At 61.8% G+C, this 18,143-nt stretch overlaps 1 protein-coding gene across 2 annotated transcripts in view; it reads right to left on the bottom strand.

Moving 5' to 3' along the window:
* Nucleotides 1-4,050: 4,050 nt before the first annotated feature.
* Nucleotides 4,051-18,143, bottom strand: part of TRMT44 (tRNA methyltransferase 44 homolog) — a 30,080-nt gene continuing 15,987 nt past the window's right edge. Inside the window, exons 7-12 of one of the 2 annotated variants that reach the window (XM_030314300.1) lie at nucleotides 17,195-17,301; nucleotides 15,731-15,914; nucleotides 15,460-15,516; nucleotides 13,424-13,832; nucleotides 11,121-11,237; nucleotides 4,051-5,142 (exon numbers count right to left, since the gene is read on the bottom strand). In XM_030314300.1, coding sequence (XP_030170160.1) covers nucleotides 4,913-5,142; nucleotides 11,121-11,237; nucleotides 13,424-13,832; nucleotides 15,460-15,516; nucleotides 15,731-15,914; nucleotides 17,195-17,301 — 1,104 coding nt within the window. In that variant the 3' untranslated portion in view covers nucleotides 4,051-4,912. The remainder of the gene's footprint in view (nucleotides 5,143-11,120; nucleotides 11,238-13,423; nucleotides 13,833-15,459; nucleotides 15,517-15,730; nucleotides 15,915-17,194; nucleotides 17,302-18,143) is intronic. The other variant, XM_030314301.1, reaches the window with a different exon arrangement.

Raw genomic sequence — 18,143 nt, 5'->3', positions numbered from 1 at the left:
AGAAATACTGTGGAGCCAGAATGTTACGGGCAACTAAAATATCTTTCAAACACAAGGACCAAATAAAGATGTTTTTCAGGCAAACAAAAGACAGACGGTCAGATCCCCAGCAGACGCCTACTGCGAGAAATGCTAAAGGAAGATCTTCAGGCTGCCAGGAAGTGACACCCGGCAGAAATTCACACGGACAGGAAGCAAGAGGGAAGTACGGGAAATGGGAAGTATGCGGGTCAACACGAAATGTTTTCCTCTTAACGTTCAAAGGTTAACGGACTCTAGGGGCGCCTGGGTGGCTCAGTCGGTGAAGCGTCCAACTGGATTTCGGCTCAGGTCATGATCTCCTGGGTCATGAGTTTGAGCCCCGCGTCCGGCTCTAGGCTGACAGCACGGAGCCTGCTTGGGATTTTCTCTCTCCTTCTCTCTCTGCCCCCCTCACGCTTGCTTGCGCTCTCTCGCCCTCAAAATAAATAAATGAACTTAAAAAAAAAGTTGACAGACTGCTTCGAGGGACAGCAAGAGCAGTGAGCCGTTCGGTTCACGGGAAGCAAAAGGCAGTAGGACAACAGCCCAAGAGCAGAAGGCACGTGAATAGACTCACACGGTTGTGAGGCTTCTGCCTTCTCCAGAAGCGGTTTCAATACTGATCTGAGGTAGACACTGACACACGAAGGGCACGGACCGCAAACCCCGAGCGAGCGCTACAAACGCGATCCACGGCCTGCACCTGTTCCGTGAGCGGCCCTTTCTCCCCCCACAGCGCAGCCGCCCAGGACAGCCCGTCTCCCTGGAATCCAGCCTGGCCCCGCCTGGACGGGGCCCTGCTCCAGCACCACCGCCCGTCTGAGCTGACGCGCCAGGGCTCCCTGTGTGTTCTGGACAGCGCCACCGTGTGCCCAGTGCCAGCACGGCCCGGCCCACCACACGTGCTCTGTGAGTATTTGCTGAGCGCAAGGGCAATGCTCTTAGCTCCGACCAGGAGTGTGCCCCAGCCATCCTGCGGCGCCCCACCCCCACCCTCTGTCCCAGCCAGCGAACGTCCCATTCCCCGCACTGGGCGGACGGCTCCGGGGGCGGAGAGCAGCCCCGCTGCCCCTCACCTGGATAAATCACCTGAACGAGAGGGGCCTGGAGCCCTGCCGCCAAGGCCGCTGTGGCCTCTTAGGATTCAAAGTCCCTAGACTCCTGATTACCCAAGGAGCCCTGGGAGCCAGGTCCCCCCAGAGCGACAAAGGCCGGATGGATTACCGTGTGGTTTTTACTGACCTCCCAGCTCTGTGGCCCCGAGCCACGCACTTGTGCTCCTCACTAGAGAAGCCACGGGGTGGACCACCCACAGGCCCAGGCCTTGACGCCCTGCTGACGGATGGCGTCGGCCACACAGTCCGGCTCCTGCTGGGGCCCAGCCGGCTGGCCCTGACGCCTGCCCTCCATGCTGCTGCTACATCCCGGGGTCCGCAGACAAGGGTGCCGAGGCACCGCCACCGCGGCCCAGGGCGGGGTGGCGAGGAGGTCAGTGGTCTCTGACCTCTGCCAAAGGTTGAGACGAGGATGCTGCCTGGCTGCAACTCTGGAGAAGTCACAGGGCAGGGATCTCCGGACGGGGACGATCTGAGGATGCCCATCCACACACCAACTGAACGCCAACTACTGAGCACGTTCATTACGGTGACTTGCTGTTTACAGGGATGGGCTCATCTCGAAAGCTGCTTCAGCACCAACGATGGCGGGCAGCACCGGGGGCCCCGAGGGGTGGGACGGAAATCAACTCCCGGCCGACTAAACCCCAGGTGTCCCCTCCAGTCAAGGACTTGCCGGGTTTGAACCCTGACCCTGTCAGCCGCCAACCATGACTTCCCGCACGTCGCCCAGCCTCTGGAGACAGAGCTTGCTCTCTAGGGCACCAGGTCACCCATGTGCCACGGGGAGGCGGGGCTTATACGCGACAACACGCAGGCTCCATCAAGCGCCAAGCACGACAGGACTCGAGAGACTCACGGGGCAGACACTCCCGACCCGGGGCCTTCCAGAATTCTGGCCTCGCTCACTGGACCCAGGGCTTCGTGGGGGGGTGACCCAGATGGTTCCAAACAGCCATGGTAACTGCTTCTTGAGCTACGGCCATGCTTGCAAGAACTCGGCCAGGAGCTGGGACACCCCAAGATTCATCCGTTTTCAATGTACTTTCTCGTGAGCTGCCTCTTCCCTAAGGACAGAGCCCACGGGAAAAGCACCCCAGGGAGGTGCCGGCCAGAGCTGAGTGGGAGGAGGTTAAAGGGCACTCTCGGCCTCTCCGTGCTGGGCTGTCGTCCCCCTGCGCGGTGACCCTCAGTGGACGGTCACCCCAGGAGGAGAGAGGGACAGAGACACAGTGTCACCTTCCAGTGCCCTTTGAGGGGGTGAAGGGTCTTCGACGGGAAGGGTGGACGGGGGTCACCTCCAAGATGGGAGTGGACCCCTGCCATCCGGAACACATGGTAGATGGAGGAGGATGGAAAGGCTGGGGGTACATGGAAGATGGACCACCTGACCCGACCAGAGGCCCCTCCCCTGCCCACCCCACCCCCAACCCCGCACTGACCGCAGCCCACAGCCTCAAGTGCACCAGACAGACTCCTTCCCACCAGAACACCAGGCTGTCATCACCCAGCCCTCAGGACACTCGGGTCAGCTGCCATGCCATCCCTGACCGCCCCATTGCTAGGTTAACCGCTCCGAGTTCCCCAGCACCCCTCCTCTGTGGCAGATGGGGTGAGCCGGGCTCTGGAGAGGGGCGAGGGCGGAGCCCGCCTGGGCAGAGGCTGCTCTCTAAGGGCGTGACTGCCTGCCACGCACGGGGCAGAGGGCTGGGCGCCTGGCCCGGTTCACCTCCACCGCTTGTGAGGCACTCACGAAACCCCATGTTCCGCACCTGCTGAGCTGTCCCCCTGGCGTGTCCTCGGAGCAGGCCCAGGCCGCCGCCGACAGCAATCATCTGGACACATACCCCCGCAGATGCGTGTGTGGTGCGCCTGGCGACCCCACAGTGAGTGTAATGCCTGCCGCTAGTGGCCTGGGTGGGGGCACCGTGGTACTCGTAGCCAGTAAGAAGTGGCAGCTGGAACCAAGAGGCTGGATCCAGGGGACGGGCCTACCCAGGCATCTGTGCCGTCCTGGGCGGCATGTAGGGAGTCTGCGAGGTGTGGTGAGTCAGCACAGCACCCGGTCTGGCAGGACCCTTGGACACCCACCTCAGGACAGGGGTCTCCCAGGGCACCCACGAGAGGGCACCCCCTGACCCCAACGAACACACGTGGCGGAGAATGCAACCTTGGGATTCTTCAGGGCGAACCGTCCGTCCCAAAACTTTGGGGGGCAGCCCATTTTCCCGAGGGCACCTCACCCACTCTGGGACTGGCAGCTCCAGGGCTGGGGACAGAAGCACAGACCACAGAAACCGTGGCTGTCGTGGTATCGCTCCCTCACGTGGTAATTAAAACGGGGGCTGCCCCCCTGGCCTGGCTGGGGCCACCCGCCTGTGCAGGAAGTCCTGGGCTCACGTCTCCCTGTTAGGAGGTGTTCTCCTTTCGAGGGGAGGGGAAGGAGGCTGCTTCGGGTCTGATCCCACGGCAGGGAGGCCGGGAAGCTCGTCTTGAAGGGAATCGTCCCACACGTGCCAGGCAGCAAGTTAAGGGAATCTCAAACCACCGGCCTCACTGACGAAGGCACCTCATCTCCGTGACAGAGGCCAGAGATGGGGAGGCTGCGGCCCCAGCGCTGGGACCCCGGGCCTTTCTCCTTCCACTCTGCCAGGCGTGACTTCCCACACCAGGCAGGCATGTCCTGCCAACACGGCAGGAGGGGGCTCCGCCTGCACTGGCCAAGCCCATCAGAGCCCGGGGGGGGGGGGGGGGGGGGCGTCACCATGGCCGCTCAGGCCACCCAAGAACTTCACGCGGGGAGAGGCTGGGGGCGGGAAACAACGCAGCCCCCGGGGCCCACTGGACGCCCCTCCCACCCCTGGCCAGGCCGGCCAGGCACTTCCCGGGCTGCTGCACCAAGCTGAGGCACCGCTCAGGGAAAGGGAAGAATTTACTGTCGTTGCCACAGGTGAACCGCGAACACCCACACGACGAAAGGCCACCAAGGTACATACGTACACTGTGCGAAAAGTCAGCGGCAGGACCGTGTGTGTCGATGTGGCCTTTCACGTAAAACCAAAAATAATTTTAAACACAAACACGTTGGATTTTTTTCCCAGAATACAAACAATTACTAACAGCACTTGGGAGAAAACCTACCAGGGAAGGAAGGGCAGGGGCAGTTTTTGCCTTTCTGTGATAATTCTGTTTTCTGGCCTTGCTTTGTATTCCTTGGGGTTCTTTTTTCACGTCACCTAGAGCGACCTAGCCAAAGAAATGAGGGCCGTTTCTTGTTCTCTGTAACTAAAAATAACCTGCACAACCATGTGCTACAGCTTTTTCAAAATACCTGCGTGGTGACCGACCCCCGGGGCAGCTGAATTTCCAGCGCAGCCGGGGGCGGCAGGAGGGCCGCGCTCCGTGGGGCAGGCCGGCCGTCACACAGGAGGGGTCAGGCGAGCCGGGACGGGGCCCCTGAGAGGGCCGGGCGGCCAGGCACTTGCCCCACCTCCAGAGCTAGATGCGACAACAACTCCCGTACGCTCTTCCCCAGGTCAAGGTGCCGGACGGTTAGGGGCGACCTCGTTCACAACGCAGACCCAGCACTCAAGACGGGGTGGCGGCGTGACTGTCTGTGACATGGAAGGCCACGCTCCGGCGGAAATCCGGGGGCCGCTCACCCAGCCAGCTCGGCCTGCTGTCCCCGGAGGAGCCGGCGCGCTCCCCGCGCCCAGGCCCCCCCCCCCCCCCCCCCCCCCCCCGCGCCAGGCCTGCACTTGCAGGGCGGAAGAGGCTCACGGAACCTGCTTCCTCCCAGGGGTCTGGGCCGGCCGCAGCTCCTCAGGCCCGTGGGCAAACGGGCAGCAGTCCGAAGGCAGAGCGCAGCCGTCAGGGTGGTGGCTGAGAAACCAGCACAGGCGGGTTTTGAAAGCTTCCGAGAGCAGTCTGCGTTTCGCTTCCGGCTGCCGCTGCTTCCGGAGCCTCTCCTCTCTCCAGTCGCGAAGGTGAACTCGCCCGCTCCGAACTGTGGTTCAGGACAGAGAGAGAGACACGGCCCAGGCGTTACCCTCCAAGTCCACCAGCTCGCCGGGACCGGTGCTCACAGAGCCCGACTCTGGGGCGGCGGCGCCCCAGCAGGGAGGAGACCAGGCGTGGAGATGGCGAGCCAGGCCGCAGCCCCGCCCGACACCAGCAACGTGGCCTACAGGGGAGCACTGGAGGCAGAGCCCAGCAGGGAGGTGTGAGGAGGGGGCCGAGGGAACAGGCGAGGAGCAAGGTGGACGTATGCCAGGGCGAGGGCGCCTGCAGGGGCCAGGGTCAGGGGTCAGGAGCCATCAGGAGGCATGAGCTGCTCACCGGGGGCAGGGGTCACCGGGGGCAGGGGTGAAGGGGCATAGGGAAACTGAGGGTCTGCTGCTGACAAGACCCAGGACGTGACCACGGGGACAAGCGGCGGGGACGGCAGCAGGATGGGCCTGTGGGAAAGGAGGCGGAGCACTGGGAGCCCGCGGCGTGAGAGCGGAAGTTGGGGAACTATGCTGCCGTCTGTCCCGGAGAACCTCACCGCTGCGCGAGAGAGGAAACAAGCAAGGTCCTTTCTGGGCAGGCGAAGAGGAGGGTTTGCTGGTGCCCCCATAACCAGAGCCCCCAAACGCAAACAGCGGGTCGGGGAACAGCGGGTGGGGGACAGCGGCCGCGTCAGCAGGGATTCAGAGGCCGGCCTGGAACGCGGGGGGACAAGGCCCCAGCAGCTGACCGGGCCCCGCACCGAGCTGCCTCCCGAGCCGGTCAGCACCACTCGGGCCGAGACTCCCCACAGGCTTTCAAGGGGCCTTTCTCCCCCAGACGCCAGCAACTCCACAGAAACACGGCCAAAGCCGCTCACTGCATCCTGGTTTTCTTGGAAGCTGCGAGACCACTGGAGACAGAAAGGCTCGGGGAGAAATAAAAGAAGCCTACTGAATAAACCTGGCTCTCCAACCGCTAATGAGACCGTGAGAGCACAAATTGAAGCTCGGATTTGCTTTCAAATCACCTCGTGTGATTGCAACATGTCCTCACAGACTGCCGTGTATGAACCATTTGCCCTTAAAGCAGAGAAAGGGCTGTGGAGAGGCGCCTGTGCACGGAGGGGCTCACTGGAGGGACTCCTCGTTGCGGGTAGCCAAGGGCACCTACTCTGGGCCTGGCACGACTGTCCCCCTCCTCGGAGCCAGCCTCCTGTCTGCTCCCCACAAGGCTGATGCCTGGGATCGGTCCGGGAGCTCAGGTCAGGGAAACGTCACTGGGATCCGCTGAATGCTCCCACAGCCGAATGCCACGGCCCCGAAGCATGCCCCGAAGGAGCCTTGGAGGCAAGACTCCCACCAGATGCCCGGGGTGTGGACCCCAAAAAGCAAGGAGCCCTTGGCCCGGCCCAAAGGCTCAGATGTGTTCAAGAGAAACCTGGGGGAGAGGGAGGGGCGTGGGCCCCGCCTCCACAGGGGTCCCTCCCCTGAGGACAGGCTGGCTCCCGACAGGCGCTCCACAGTGGTTTGGTGAGTTAAGAGGGCACCCAGCCGCATTTCTGGAGCAGGGTCAGGGGAAGCGGGGGCCCAGCCAGGACTTCTTTTTTTTATTTTTTTTATTATTATTTTTTTTTTACGTTTATTTATTTTTGAGACAGAGAGAGACAGAGCATGAACGGGGGAGAGGCAGAGAGAGAGGGAGACACAGAATCGGAAGCAGGCTCCAGGCTCCGAGCCATCAGCCCAGAGCCTGACGCAGGGCTCGAACTCACGTACCGCGAGATCGTGACCTGAGCTGAAGTCAGACGCTCAACCGACTGACCCACCCAGCCGCCCCTTCCCAGCCAGGATTTCTAAGGCCCGAGGAGCGGGCACTGATGACAGAGGATTGGCCCGGGCACTGGAGGGCGACACGCTCCCGTGCACCCCCAGGACACAGGGCGGCTCCCGACACCCCCCTCCCATCCCGGGTCGGCCCATGCGGGGCACCTGAGGGCGCTCGCGGCCCTGGCTGCACACACGCTCCAGCCAGCCCACGGCTCAGACCACCAGCGGGATTCTCCACGTGGAAACACGCCCCCGACGCCACCACGGAACCCCAGGAACAAGGTGCGCTCCACCCAAGCTCAATTATCCGACGTTTGTTTCCTCCCGAAGCTTCGCTTCCTCGGAACCTACTTACTGGTCCATCCCCTCCCGCTCCTGACAAGCAGACGCTGCCGTCATCAGAACGCTCCGGGGAACGGGCTGTAGACTGTTCCCGAAACCCCCATGGACGATCTACCAGAGCAGTGCCCTGTGCTCAGGCCCTGATCACACGCGCCTCGGGTGGCCAGGCCAGCCTCAACATTCAAGACTCGGGGCAAGTCCCAGAGCTCAGCTGCGGCCACATGTGCAACACGGTCGGCACCGTGAGCACAGGCCACTCAGTTGGTACCACGCCCGCAACACCCCCGGCAGGCCTTCCTGGCCCCTGACCACAGCACGCACCAGGCAGGCCCTGAGGTGGCTTCCTCCCACGGTGCACGGCGCCGGAGGAACTGGGGGCATCCAAAGTGGATCTGACCCCTCAGTCCCGTAAACACCACCAGAGACTAGCCACCCTGGCTTAAAACACCCTCAAGAAAATAAGATAAAATAAAACATCCTCAGAGATAAGACCGGCCTCAGTGCATATTTTCGGCATGACTGCAAGCAGAATGTTTACTCAGAGCTCAGCCCCGAAGCCGCCTACTTGGAAGCATTTCCAAAAATAAACGTGCCCCCCGACGTCGACTGCACAGAAAGCGATGGTATGCATGCATATTTATAATGGGGGAAAAAAAAGGTACAATTTCACGAAGGCAAACAAAACAACGCACTGCGAAAGACAGGAGAGCAGCCCTTCCCGGTTACGGTTACGGTTACGATAAGTACTTTAATTGACAAAAGCCTCGCGAAACAGCAGATTCCAGGCCGCTGGCCAGAGCTCAGCTGGAGCAGGAACTGCCAGTTCGGGAAGGGCCGCCCCTCTCCCCGCTTCTCCACCCCGCAGTGGGGCTGCCCGTCCCGGGGCCTCGGCTTTCGCAACCACTCCAAATATGGGGCCTCCAGCACTGCTTACGAGGCCTGATGCCATCGTGAGCATTTCCCCAGCAAGGTCAGGCCCAAACGAAAACAGTCTAGCTCCACAAGGGCAACCAGGCCACCCAAAGGCACTGCAGGGGTGCACACCCGAGCTCTCCCATGCACACGAAGGGGCCGCGAGCACCCCAGCTCTCCTGTAGGGACCTCACACACTGGAGCTCTCGCATCACACGTAAGGGGCCGTGCACACCCGAGCTCTCGCATGCACACACACAGGCAGGGAAGAGAAGGTGGCCGTACTCAACTCCCTCAGGCTGGGAGAGGACAGAAGTGCTTCCGTCAGCTGTGGCCACCTGCCCCGAGTCGCCACCCGACCACCCTCCTCGGCAGCAGCACAAAGGTGGGGCTGTGGGGACTGGCCCAGATCCTGGGGCTCAGACAGCTGACCGCATCCCCCTCGACAAGGCCCTAGGGCCTCCTCTCGTCCTACCTTGAGCTCTGCTCACAATGGCACTGCACGGACTGGGACTCCGGGACGCAACAGTCTGCCCCCAGTCACCACCCCCTGCGAGGAAGGATCGGGAAGGCGTGCCCTCCTCACGGGGCTACTTTCCCTTCTCCATCCTGAGACATGGGCTCCCAGCTGCCTCTCGGGCTACGGAGCAGCCGGGCCCATCCACAGGGAGCTCACGGTCTATCCAGTTGAGGCAGTGAGGTGACCGAATACGGGAGGCCGTGTGACAGAAGCTCACGCAGACTCTGGGAGCCCAGAGAGGCAGCACTGGGTGGGGCGGACGGGCAGCAGTTTAGGGAAGATGCCCGGCTATGGTCCGGAACTATGGCTATGCCACCAGAGAGGCCAGGGCCTGACGTGGGGGCGGGGAGCAAGCAGGCAGCCTTGTGGGGGGAGAAACAGCATCGTGACAGACACACAAGCCGGGGAGCCACGTGGGGGGGCCGGAGGGGGGGGTGGTTAGTCTGGCAGAAGCGGGTGGGGCCGGGGCGGGCAGGAGGCAGGAGGCAGGCAGGGAACGGACGCCGCGTGCAGCCCTCCAGGAACCCCACCCGGCAGGGGAAGGTGGGCCCGGGGGCACGTCGGCAGCCCCTGCCGGCCTGGTCTTCTCTGGCCCTCATGTCCTCAGCACGTGTTCCCGCACCTCCGCCCGGAGCCACCACTCTGCACATCAACCCGCCATCTGCAGCCCCCTGCACCCCTACACCCGCCTCCCAGAAAGGAGCGCGAGCCCACACCAGCGCTTCGTGGGACACCTCACGGTGGAAACAGAACAAAAGCTGCTTCCACGTAGGAAGTCCTGAGGAGCCGGACGCTGCGCCGCGGGGGGGCCTGAACAGGGCCCCGCACTTGGCCTTGAGGCTCCGGACACGCCACAGAAGAGGCACACAGCCGGCGACGCCGCAGCCAGACGGGGGGTCGGCCACGCGGGGTCACCGGGCCCCTGCCGCCACAGAGGCCAGACCCTCCCCACGGCGCCGCCTCCCCCACCCCTCCGTCATCACACCGCAAGCCTCCTCCTCCCCAACTCAGAGCCTTCACGAAGGCTGCTCCTCCTGGGCCTCCTGACCGAGTCCCAGCCGAGATGTCCTTTCCCGAGCACAGCCTTCCTGACTCCTCCTGCGCAAGCGTGCCCATGGCACTATGGTGGTGCGAGACACCACCACCTTCAAAGCCACTGGCTGAGGCACTCGCAGGTAAGACAGCAGGCAGGCCGGGACGCGCTCTAAAACACTTACATAAAGATCAAGGGAGGAAGGAGATCTCAAAACAAAATATAACAAGGTATCAACCATCGAGACGATGGAGGTATGTTTGCAAACTCGAAATAGGGGCACCTGGGTGGCTTAGTCAGCTGGGCTTTAGCTCAGGTCATGATCTCACTGCTCGTGGGTTCAAGCCCCATGTCGGGCTCTGTGCTGACAGCTCAGAGCCTGGAGCCTGCTTCGGACTCTGTCTCCCTCTCCCTCTGTCCCTCCCCTCGCACTCTCTCTCTCTCTCTCTCTCTCAAAAATAAGTTAAAACATAAAGAACACTCCAAATAAGGGAACTTCTTTTAACCCCCAGCACCCATGCGAACGCTTGTTCTGTGTCCCCACCCACCCGCCCCGCCCCCCCCCCCCCATCAGACCACAGACCCCGGGAGGCAGGGACAGCAGCTGCCCGAGGGAAAGACAGCAGGCCCTGGGCCCTCGTCCTCCCGACGGTCCCGGATGCCCGGAGCCCCAGGGCAGGAGGGCAGTGCCAGCCTTGCTCCAAGGGCACAGTGCACGCGTGCCGCCAGGGGAGCGGGCAGGAATCGGGGGCTCCCTCCTCTATCTGCCCAGGGCCCAGCTGGGACCCCGGGACGCTTCCAGCCTGCAGGCGGCCAAAGGCCAACGCAATTAGCAACTCCCCACCCAGAAAGTCCTCCAGCGGCACGGAGCCAGCAGGCTTCCGGACCTGGTCTTCCTTCTGTGTGAGGCGTGAGCACTCACACAGGCCAGGTAAGGCCAGGACTGGGGGCGGGGCGGCTGTGCCCGACGGGACCAGAGGGAATCAGAGAAGAGGCGTGGCTAATGTTCCATGGGGCAGAAGACAGCTGAGGCAGGCACAGGTCATGGGCAGAGAGAACTCTGTTCTCTTTCTCCCACCTTCCTAGGAATCTCAGACTCCTCTGAAGTGAGCTTTGCTTACTAGAAAAAGCAGCGGGGGGAGGGAGGCGCCTGGGTGATTCGGTCGGTTAAGCGTCAGACTCTTGATTTTGGCTCAGGTCGTGAGATCGAACCCTGTGTCAGGCTCTCCTCGCTGAGTGTGGAGCCTGCTTAAGGTTCTCTCCCTCTCCCTCTGCCCCTCTCGCTCGTGTGCCCGCACTCTCAACAAAAAAAAAAAAAAAAAAAAAAGGAAGAACCGAACCTCAAGGCTCAATCCCTTTACCTTCAAACACCTGATGGTTGTTTTTGAGCAGCGTCTGCAAGCCTCCACATTCCCGCTTCAGCCTCCGCAGGGTCTCCCCGTCCAGCTCACTGGCTACGTCCGCCAAGGAGAGGCTTCCTGTTGAAAAGTGGGTTTCCCCGACACCAACAGAAAGGCTGTCAGGAGCCGTGAAACAGGCTCGCCGCTGGCCCTGCGCACGGCTCTGGTTCCGTCCGCTTCAGCCCCTGGCGCACATCGGCGGGAGGGACTGCGGGCAGAGCCATTGCCACCGGAGATGCCGGGGCCGCCCACCCGCCAGGCCCAACACCCCGGGGCTTACCTACTCCCACCCAACAACTCTGCAGGAGCCTCCCCCACAGAAAACCAGCGCTCTGGCTCGGCCCAGCCCCGGGCACCCAGGGGAGGCGGCCGCCCTATGGCTGTGATTCCACCTACCAAAGCCCAGCCGACCTTCAAGATGCCCCTCTCAGCCGCCTCAAACCCACTCAGAGCAAGCAGGAATCGGCCGGGACAGCCCTCCAGCCCCTCCTGTGCCCCGGCCCTGCACACGCTCCCGGACCCTGATGCTCATGCGCACTGCTCCGCACTGCCTCCCAGTTGCTCATCCTCAGACGTGCACGCGCCTTGACCTAACCGCGAGGGCAGGGACCACCCCCTCCTGCCCTGTGGCCCCTCAGCCATGCCCTGCAGAGGGCAGACCCCAGACTGAGATCACTCAGGTCCAGGGGTCTGACCCACTCGTATATCACACAGGCGCAGGCTGGAGAGGTCGCTAAATTCCAGCACCGAAAAGCGAGGGGACCACCTCGGGCTGAGAGGCCAAGGGCACACGTCCAACCTCAGCGGAGTGTGCTTCTCCCGCAGGGCAGACGGGGCAGGCACGGGGCGGAGGGACCACCTCAGGCCAGCCCCAGACCACGGAGACCCAAGGGGCAGGGAGGGGCGGGGGGGGGGGGGCCGGGGGGCGCACCAGCCCTGCCGGTGTTTCCGACGGGCGGGCAGGCCCGCGAGCTGAGCCCCGACAACCAGAGCCGCCTGCCGTCCAGCCCAGAGCCCAGGACAGAGCTGGGGTGCTCACGGCAAGAGTCCATCCCCGGCACAGGCCAGCACCTCCTGAGCTCAATCAAGCCCAGAGGACCCAGCAGAGGACAGGACTATCCTGGGGTGCGAAGGCCAGGGTTAGGGTTAGGGTTAGGGTAAATTTGCCCGAGTGTCTCTGTGGCCCCTGCCCCCCTGCTGTGGCTCCCTGCCCTTCGAGGCCTGGCCAGAAGCACCCGCCCCCCCCTGCCCAGCTTGCCCCCGCCTCAGCAGGGTGCACCGGGAAGTGAGGTGCCAACCCACACAACGGCCCACGGCCCCTCAGGGCTTCTGCACGGTTCACGGACGGTCAGCAGCTGGAGTGGGGAGTGGGGTGGGGGGGTTCTGGCCAGGACGGCCACCTCATCCCTCGAGAGGCTCTTCTGATCAGACGCCACCAGGGTGGGGTGACCCACAGAGCAGAGGAGGCGCTCCGGGGCGCTGCCGCGTGGCAAAGTCACAACAGCCAGGGAGGCCAGGACGGTGAAGACACCAGGCAGGACGTCACGGGAGAGGGAGCCCGGGCTCGCCGCCTCCTCCCTGGCCCCCCACCCACGGGGCCAGCCAGGCAGCAGCCCCCCTGACGGGCTGAGGGAGGGCTCCTCCAGTTCCTCCAAAGACCTCAAAACCTCACAGGCGAGTTTCAGGTGCCGCCAGACCCAGCCAGCTCCACAGCGCCCTCTGGTGCCGACCGCCAGCGTCCCGGTCACAACTTTACAAAAATCATCAAAACCCACGCTTTGCTCCTTCTCTTGAACGCCACTCAGATGTCATTTTCTCCCTTTTATCATGTCTGATTTTTGCCATTTGGGGGATTTCAAAGAGAACTACAGTAACAAACCACAACATCTCCAAAACGTTATCTTATATTCAAGAGGACAGCACGCTTTTCTGGCATTCAGAAACCTGCTTCTGGTTTAAAGAATTTCTATAGAGGGAAAATGAGTGGCTCTACACCCAGAAGCCTGGACACTTCCGTAAAGGTTAATCATGGGTCCAAACACTACCACTCTGCTCTCACCTCCTTCCTCTGAGGGAGCGGAGTCCCTTATGTTAAAAGGAAGTATAAGAAAAAATTCTAAACCAGTGTGTAAGTGGCCTATTATCACAACCTCTGCAAAATACCTGTAATCAAAAACGACCACAGGATTCCAAGTTGGTCCCAAAGGAGGGCCGAGCCACTGCCCGAAACCCGGCAGGCACGCGGCAGGGTCCCGGGGGCCTACCTCCTCGGTTCCAGGCCTTCAAGCTCCCGCTCGGAGCACTTCCTGCGCACGGCCGCTCTGCATCCAACAGCAGGTGTCCCACTTGCAAAACCACCTGGTCAACAAAGTCTCGAGGGAGGGCAGCGCAATTCCTCACGCGCTCGGCTTTTTCTCTAGGGTGAAATCCAGACAGCCAGAGTCCGGCGGCCCGGGCCTCTGCCCCCTCCTCGGCGGCCCCGGCGTCCAGGGCCTGGCGCCCGTGGGGGCGACCCGTACGTGCCACGGCGGCCCGGGGAGGAGGATGGGGAGGCTCCCGGCCGGGCGGGCTCACGGGGCAGCCCTGCCTGCTATTAATGTACCGGGTTCTCTGCTCATCCATGAGGGCTTCTCCGGTGGGGGGGTATGTTCTGCGTTTCCCAATGAGACAAACCTGCATGTGAAAAAAGCGGAGTGTTTTACCAGGATCCCGTGGCAAGTCGCGTTTTCCATTCGCGTCTCTCGTTCTGCGGTACAAATTACGTTCAAATTTTAGACGCTTATCGTGAAAGAAATGCTTACTTTAAAAGCCAATACCAATACCAGTGTCCCAAATAAACCAAGAGCCAAAGCCCACGAAGAGTCTCGCGGCTCGGACACTCAGAGACCTACGAGACGCGTACGAGTGCACGCGCACCGAGCTCACAGCCGTGCCTGTTCTGAACACGTCGCTCGCGGGAGCCTTCATCCGGCACCCCCTCCCTCAGGTGCAGACACGGACGGCACCCAGAGCTCTCAAAACGGGACGTCCCTCTGTCGACCTTGCCAGAGGGGAGGCAGCACTTGGCACGGCACGGACGTCCGTTCCGTGCACTGTCCTTCCTGCACGTCCACACAGGATGACGACGGCTGCCCGCGCACTGGAGCCCCCGGGCAAGGACGCCGCCCCGAGCACGGCATCTCTGGACTTCCTCCTGGCCACGAACCACACAGCCAGCTTAGGGGCAACGAAAGACAGCGAATCTAATTACACGAGAGCCGCCCCTGGACCGCTCTCCGGCTCTGCCACCTGCCAGAGGCGTGATCCGGGGCCCGTCCCCTGACGTGCCGGGCAGAACCAGTCCTCACCAAAGAGCTGCCACCTGTGGACATCTGCTCTTGTGTTTGCCCCCAGAGCCACAGGGTGACGAGAAAGCCGAGGCTCAGAGAGATCAAGGACCGGTGCGTGGTCTCCAGCAACTAGTACTGGAAAGACCAGTGCAAACACCCACCCGCGTGACCCGAATTCGAGCAGTTGGCAGAATCGATCCCAGCCTCAGCAGGGCGGTTTGCCAAGGCAGAGGGCATTTAGGAGAAGGACATCGTGTCTCTGAAGCAGGGTCCCCGAGAACGCTCTCACGGTGACGTGAGCAGTGGCAGCATCGGCAGCAATGACGTACCCGCGGCCATCGTGGGCCCCTCTCGGCCACCACGGAGCCCTTCGACGAAGGCGCCGTTCTACGTAGTCTGTGAGACGAGCCCAGGAGGGCCCCCCCTCCCCCCGGACAGACGAGGGCACGGATGCGGTATGCAACGTGCCCCGGAGTTCACGGCCAGGTGGTGCCAGGGCCGAGAGTTCACCTAAACCTGCCCTGGGTCCTCTGTGCCACATCGAGCGCTCAAACTCACGATGTGGGTGTGACGGGTTCCTGCGCTTTGCTGATGGTCAGAAGCCAGACGGCCACAGAGTCCGATGAGAGGAAGCCACCGACACGAACACAGGCTGACGGTGGCACCTCCCTCGACTTCTCCAGGGGACTGGCCCGCTGGCAGGGTCTCAGGGGGCACGGGTGCTGCGGTCACAGACTGCGGCAGGGGCGGCGTCTGCCTGGGCAAACCGCATCGCAGGTACGTCGGAATTACTGAAGCGCGGGACGAGACGTTGAACCGCTCTGAACCCGGAACCAAACTTCGGGTTCGGCCCGTGACCGGGAAACCCGAGGACCCCGGAGGTGGTGAGCGGCCTCGGACAAACTAGCTTGGGACGTCCCGCACGAGTCCGGCCGACGCCCACTCTGGGAAGGTCCCCGAGGGCCACTCACGGTTTCTGGGAAGGAAATGAGGATTCGCTGAGGGCTCCCTGCAGCGCTGCTGCGGGCCTGGGGAAGGAACCGCCAGAAGGCCTTCAGAGCGGGGGCCGCGGGGACAGAGCGAGCCCGCTGACCCCCACCAGCGTCCGAGATGCCGGGATCGGCACGGGCTCGCGAACGTCACGGGGTCCCCTGTGGCTCTGCGACACGGCCCCGGACCCTCCCCCCGGAGGCCGACGCCGCACCGAGGCCCCCGAGGACGCCCCAAGCGGTCGGGACGCACCCTTTTGGTGGAGGGAATGCGCAGGCAGTCCTCCTGGACGTGGAACCCGCAGGCCAGCCCCACCTCGGTCACGAAGTCGAGATACTCTCGGTACTGAGTCTTCCTGCTCTGCCTCCGGGCGTATTTCCCCACGAAGTCAAAGAAGCAGCAGGGAAGGACAAAGAAACGGCAGCTGTAACTAGACCTTCAAAAACAATCCCCAAAACAAGACACTCAGCGCAGAGCCACGTGGCCATCGTGCACCGCGGTAAAGCAGAAGCGTCTGCTCCCCCTGACTGTTCCGGAGCAGAGCCCGAGCTCGAGCTGTCCCTCGCTCGGCTCCCAGAGACGGCGCGGCGTGGTCTACGCCTCCCACGGACCAGGAGCCTAACTGCCCGTACAAAGTGCGTTCCGCTGCGTTGTTCTTACTGACTCGAAACGTGGAACTCCCCGAGGCGTTTTGGGATCTCGGCTGGGAGCGAGATCTCAGAGGCGGGCACGAGGAAGGTTACGTTAAGACTTGCTCCGGGGCGCCTGGGTGGCGCAGTCGGTTGAGCGTCCGACTTCAGCCAGGTCACGATCTCGCGGTCCGTGAGTTCGAGCCCCGCGTCGGGCTCTGGGCTGATGGCTCGGAGCCTGGAGCCTGTTTCCGATTCTGTGTCTCCCTCTCTCTCTGCCCCTCCCCCGTTCATGCTCTGTCTCTCTCTGTCCCAAAAATAAATAAACATTGAAAAAAAAAAAAAAATTTTTTAAAAAAAGACTTGCTCCGCGGGCCACGCTGCTCCGCGAGAGCCGCAACGCCTCACGAGACGCCTGGATCGGGAGCCGCGGCGACAGAACACCCGGGCCGCCACCACAAGCTGCGTGCTCGCAAGGGCCCCGCCGACCCGCGGCCCCCCTCTGTGAACGAGGCGTCCCTGTGTTGGCAGATTTTCCCTCTGGAGACACTCACTCCTGTTATCAGAAAATAACTTCCAAAACACGACCCGTCTCCCCGGACAGAAATACCGCGGAAATGGTCAGCTTTCGTCAGCGCTATCCAGATGTACTTCGACGTCTTCTGGCCATGTCTCAAACAGTGAAATAAAGCAGTTAGATGGGGCGCCTGGGTGGCTCAGTCGGTTGCCCAATTTCGGCTCGGGTCATGATCTCACAGTTCCTGGGTTCGAGCCCCACGTGGGGCTCCGTGCTGCCAGCTCAGAGCCTGGAGCCGGCTTGGGATTCTGTGTCTCCCCCTCTCCCTCTGACCCTCCCTGGCTCACGCTCTCTCTGTCTCTCTCTCAAAAATAAACGTTTAAAAAGTTTTTTTAAGAAGCAGTCAGAACGTAACCCTAAACCGGCACGTTCGGCACGTTCTCATCCCCGCAGTCCGAACGAGCTCCGTGTCCAGTGCTCCACAGCCGCGAGTGGCTACTTCTGGACAGCGAGGTTTAGGCAACAAAATCCCTCCCGCCGCCCGCCCTGCTGTGCGGGACACTTACTCACCTGGCTGCGATCACAGGTATCCACGGTGTCAGTTCATCGGAATGGTTACCAATTACCCAGTCAACGTCAGGGAAAAGGGTCTCATCGCTGGGTGTGATTGCACCTTCCTAAAAGAAAAACACAAGATAAGACCGCCGTTTAGTAGAGCGGCACAGAGCTACTGAGGCAAAGGCCCCAAGGAACCGCAGCTTGCTTGGGGTGACCTCAGCCCCTCGGGGCCCCATGGGTACAGGCGGTCCCCTGAGCACAGGGCCCGCGTCTGCCCAGGGGGCATGAAATACAGCAACTTACAGCATCGTCACTAGAGAAACTAAAAACGCTGATTACTAATCTTTTGGACCCTTAACCATGTGCTTCTCAGGGCACCTGAGTGGCTCAGTCGGCGAGGCGTCCGACTCTTGACCTCAGCCCAGGTCGTGATCTCAAGGTTCGTGACACACAGCCTCGAGCCGGGCTCTGTGCTGACAGCGCAGGGCCTGCTGGGGACTCTCTCTCTCCTTCTGCGCCTCCTCTGTTCTCTCTCTTTCAAAATAAATAAGCAAACTTAAAAAAAAAAAAAGCGTTTCTCTACACGAACATGCACTGGAGCTACAGGAGAGGGGACACAGGAACTGTCTCCACGTGGGCAGAATACGGGGGCAGGAAAGCGGAAGCTGGCCTGAAGTTGATCTGCTGAGAGCCACAACGCATCCCACAACCTCCAGACCCGTGAAAGGTGAGGGGTGAGGCCAGAAAAACTGCCGGAGTTTACGCAGAAACAGCAAATATGCTGCTATCACGTGATTATCTTTTATAAACACTCAGAGGCCAAGTAAAATCCCACTGCGGAGGCGTGTTAACCGTTCTGATAACCTCTGTAACTAGACTGAAAACAGCTTCGTTTTGTGATTTAAGAACTCTACATAAACACCCTATTCTTTCTGCTAAGCAGCAGACCATCACCCACGAT

Source organism: Lynx canadensis, chromosome B1 (genome assembly GCF_007474595.2).
Source record: "Lynx canadensis isolate LIC74 chromosome B1, mLynCan4.pri.v2, whole genome shotgun sequence".
Lineage (NCBI taxonomy): Eukaryota > Metazoa > Chordata > Mammalia > Carnivora > Felidae > Lynx > Lynx canadensis.
The sequence above is the reverse complement of the archived record's forward strand: the minus strand, read 5'-3'. Positions and strand labels throughout refer to the sequence as shown.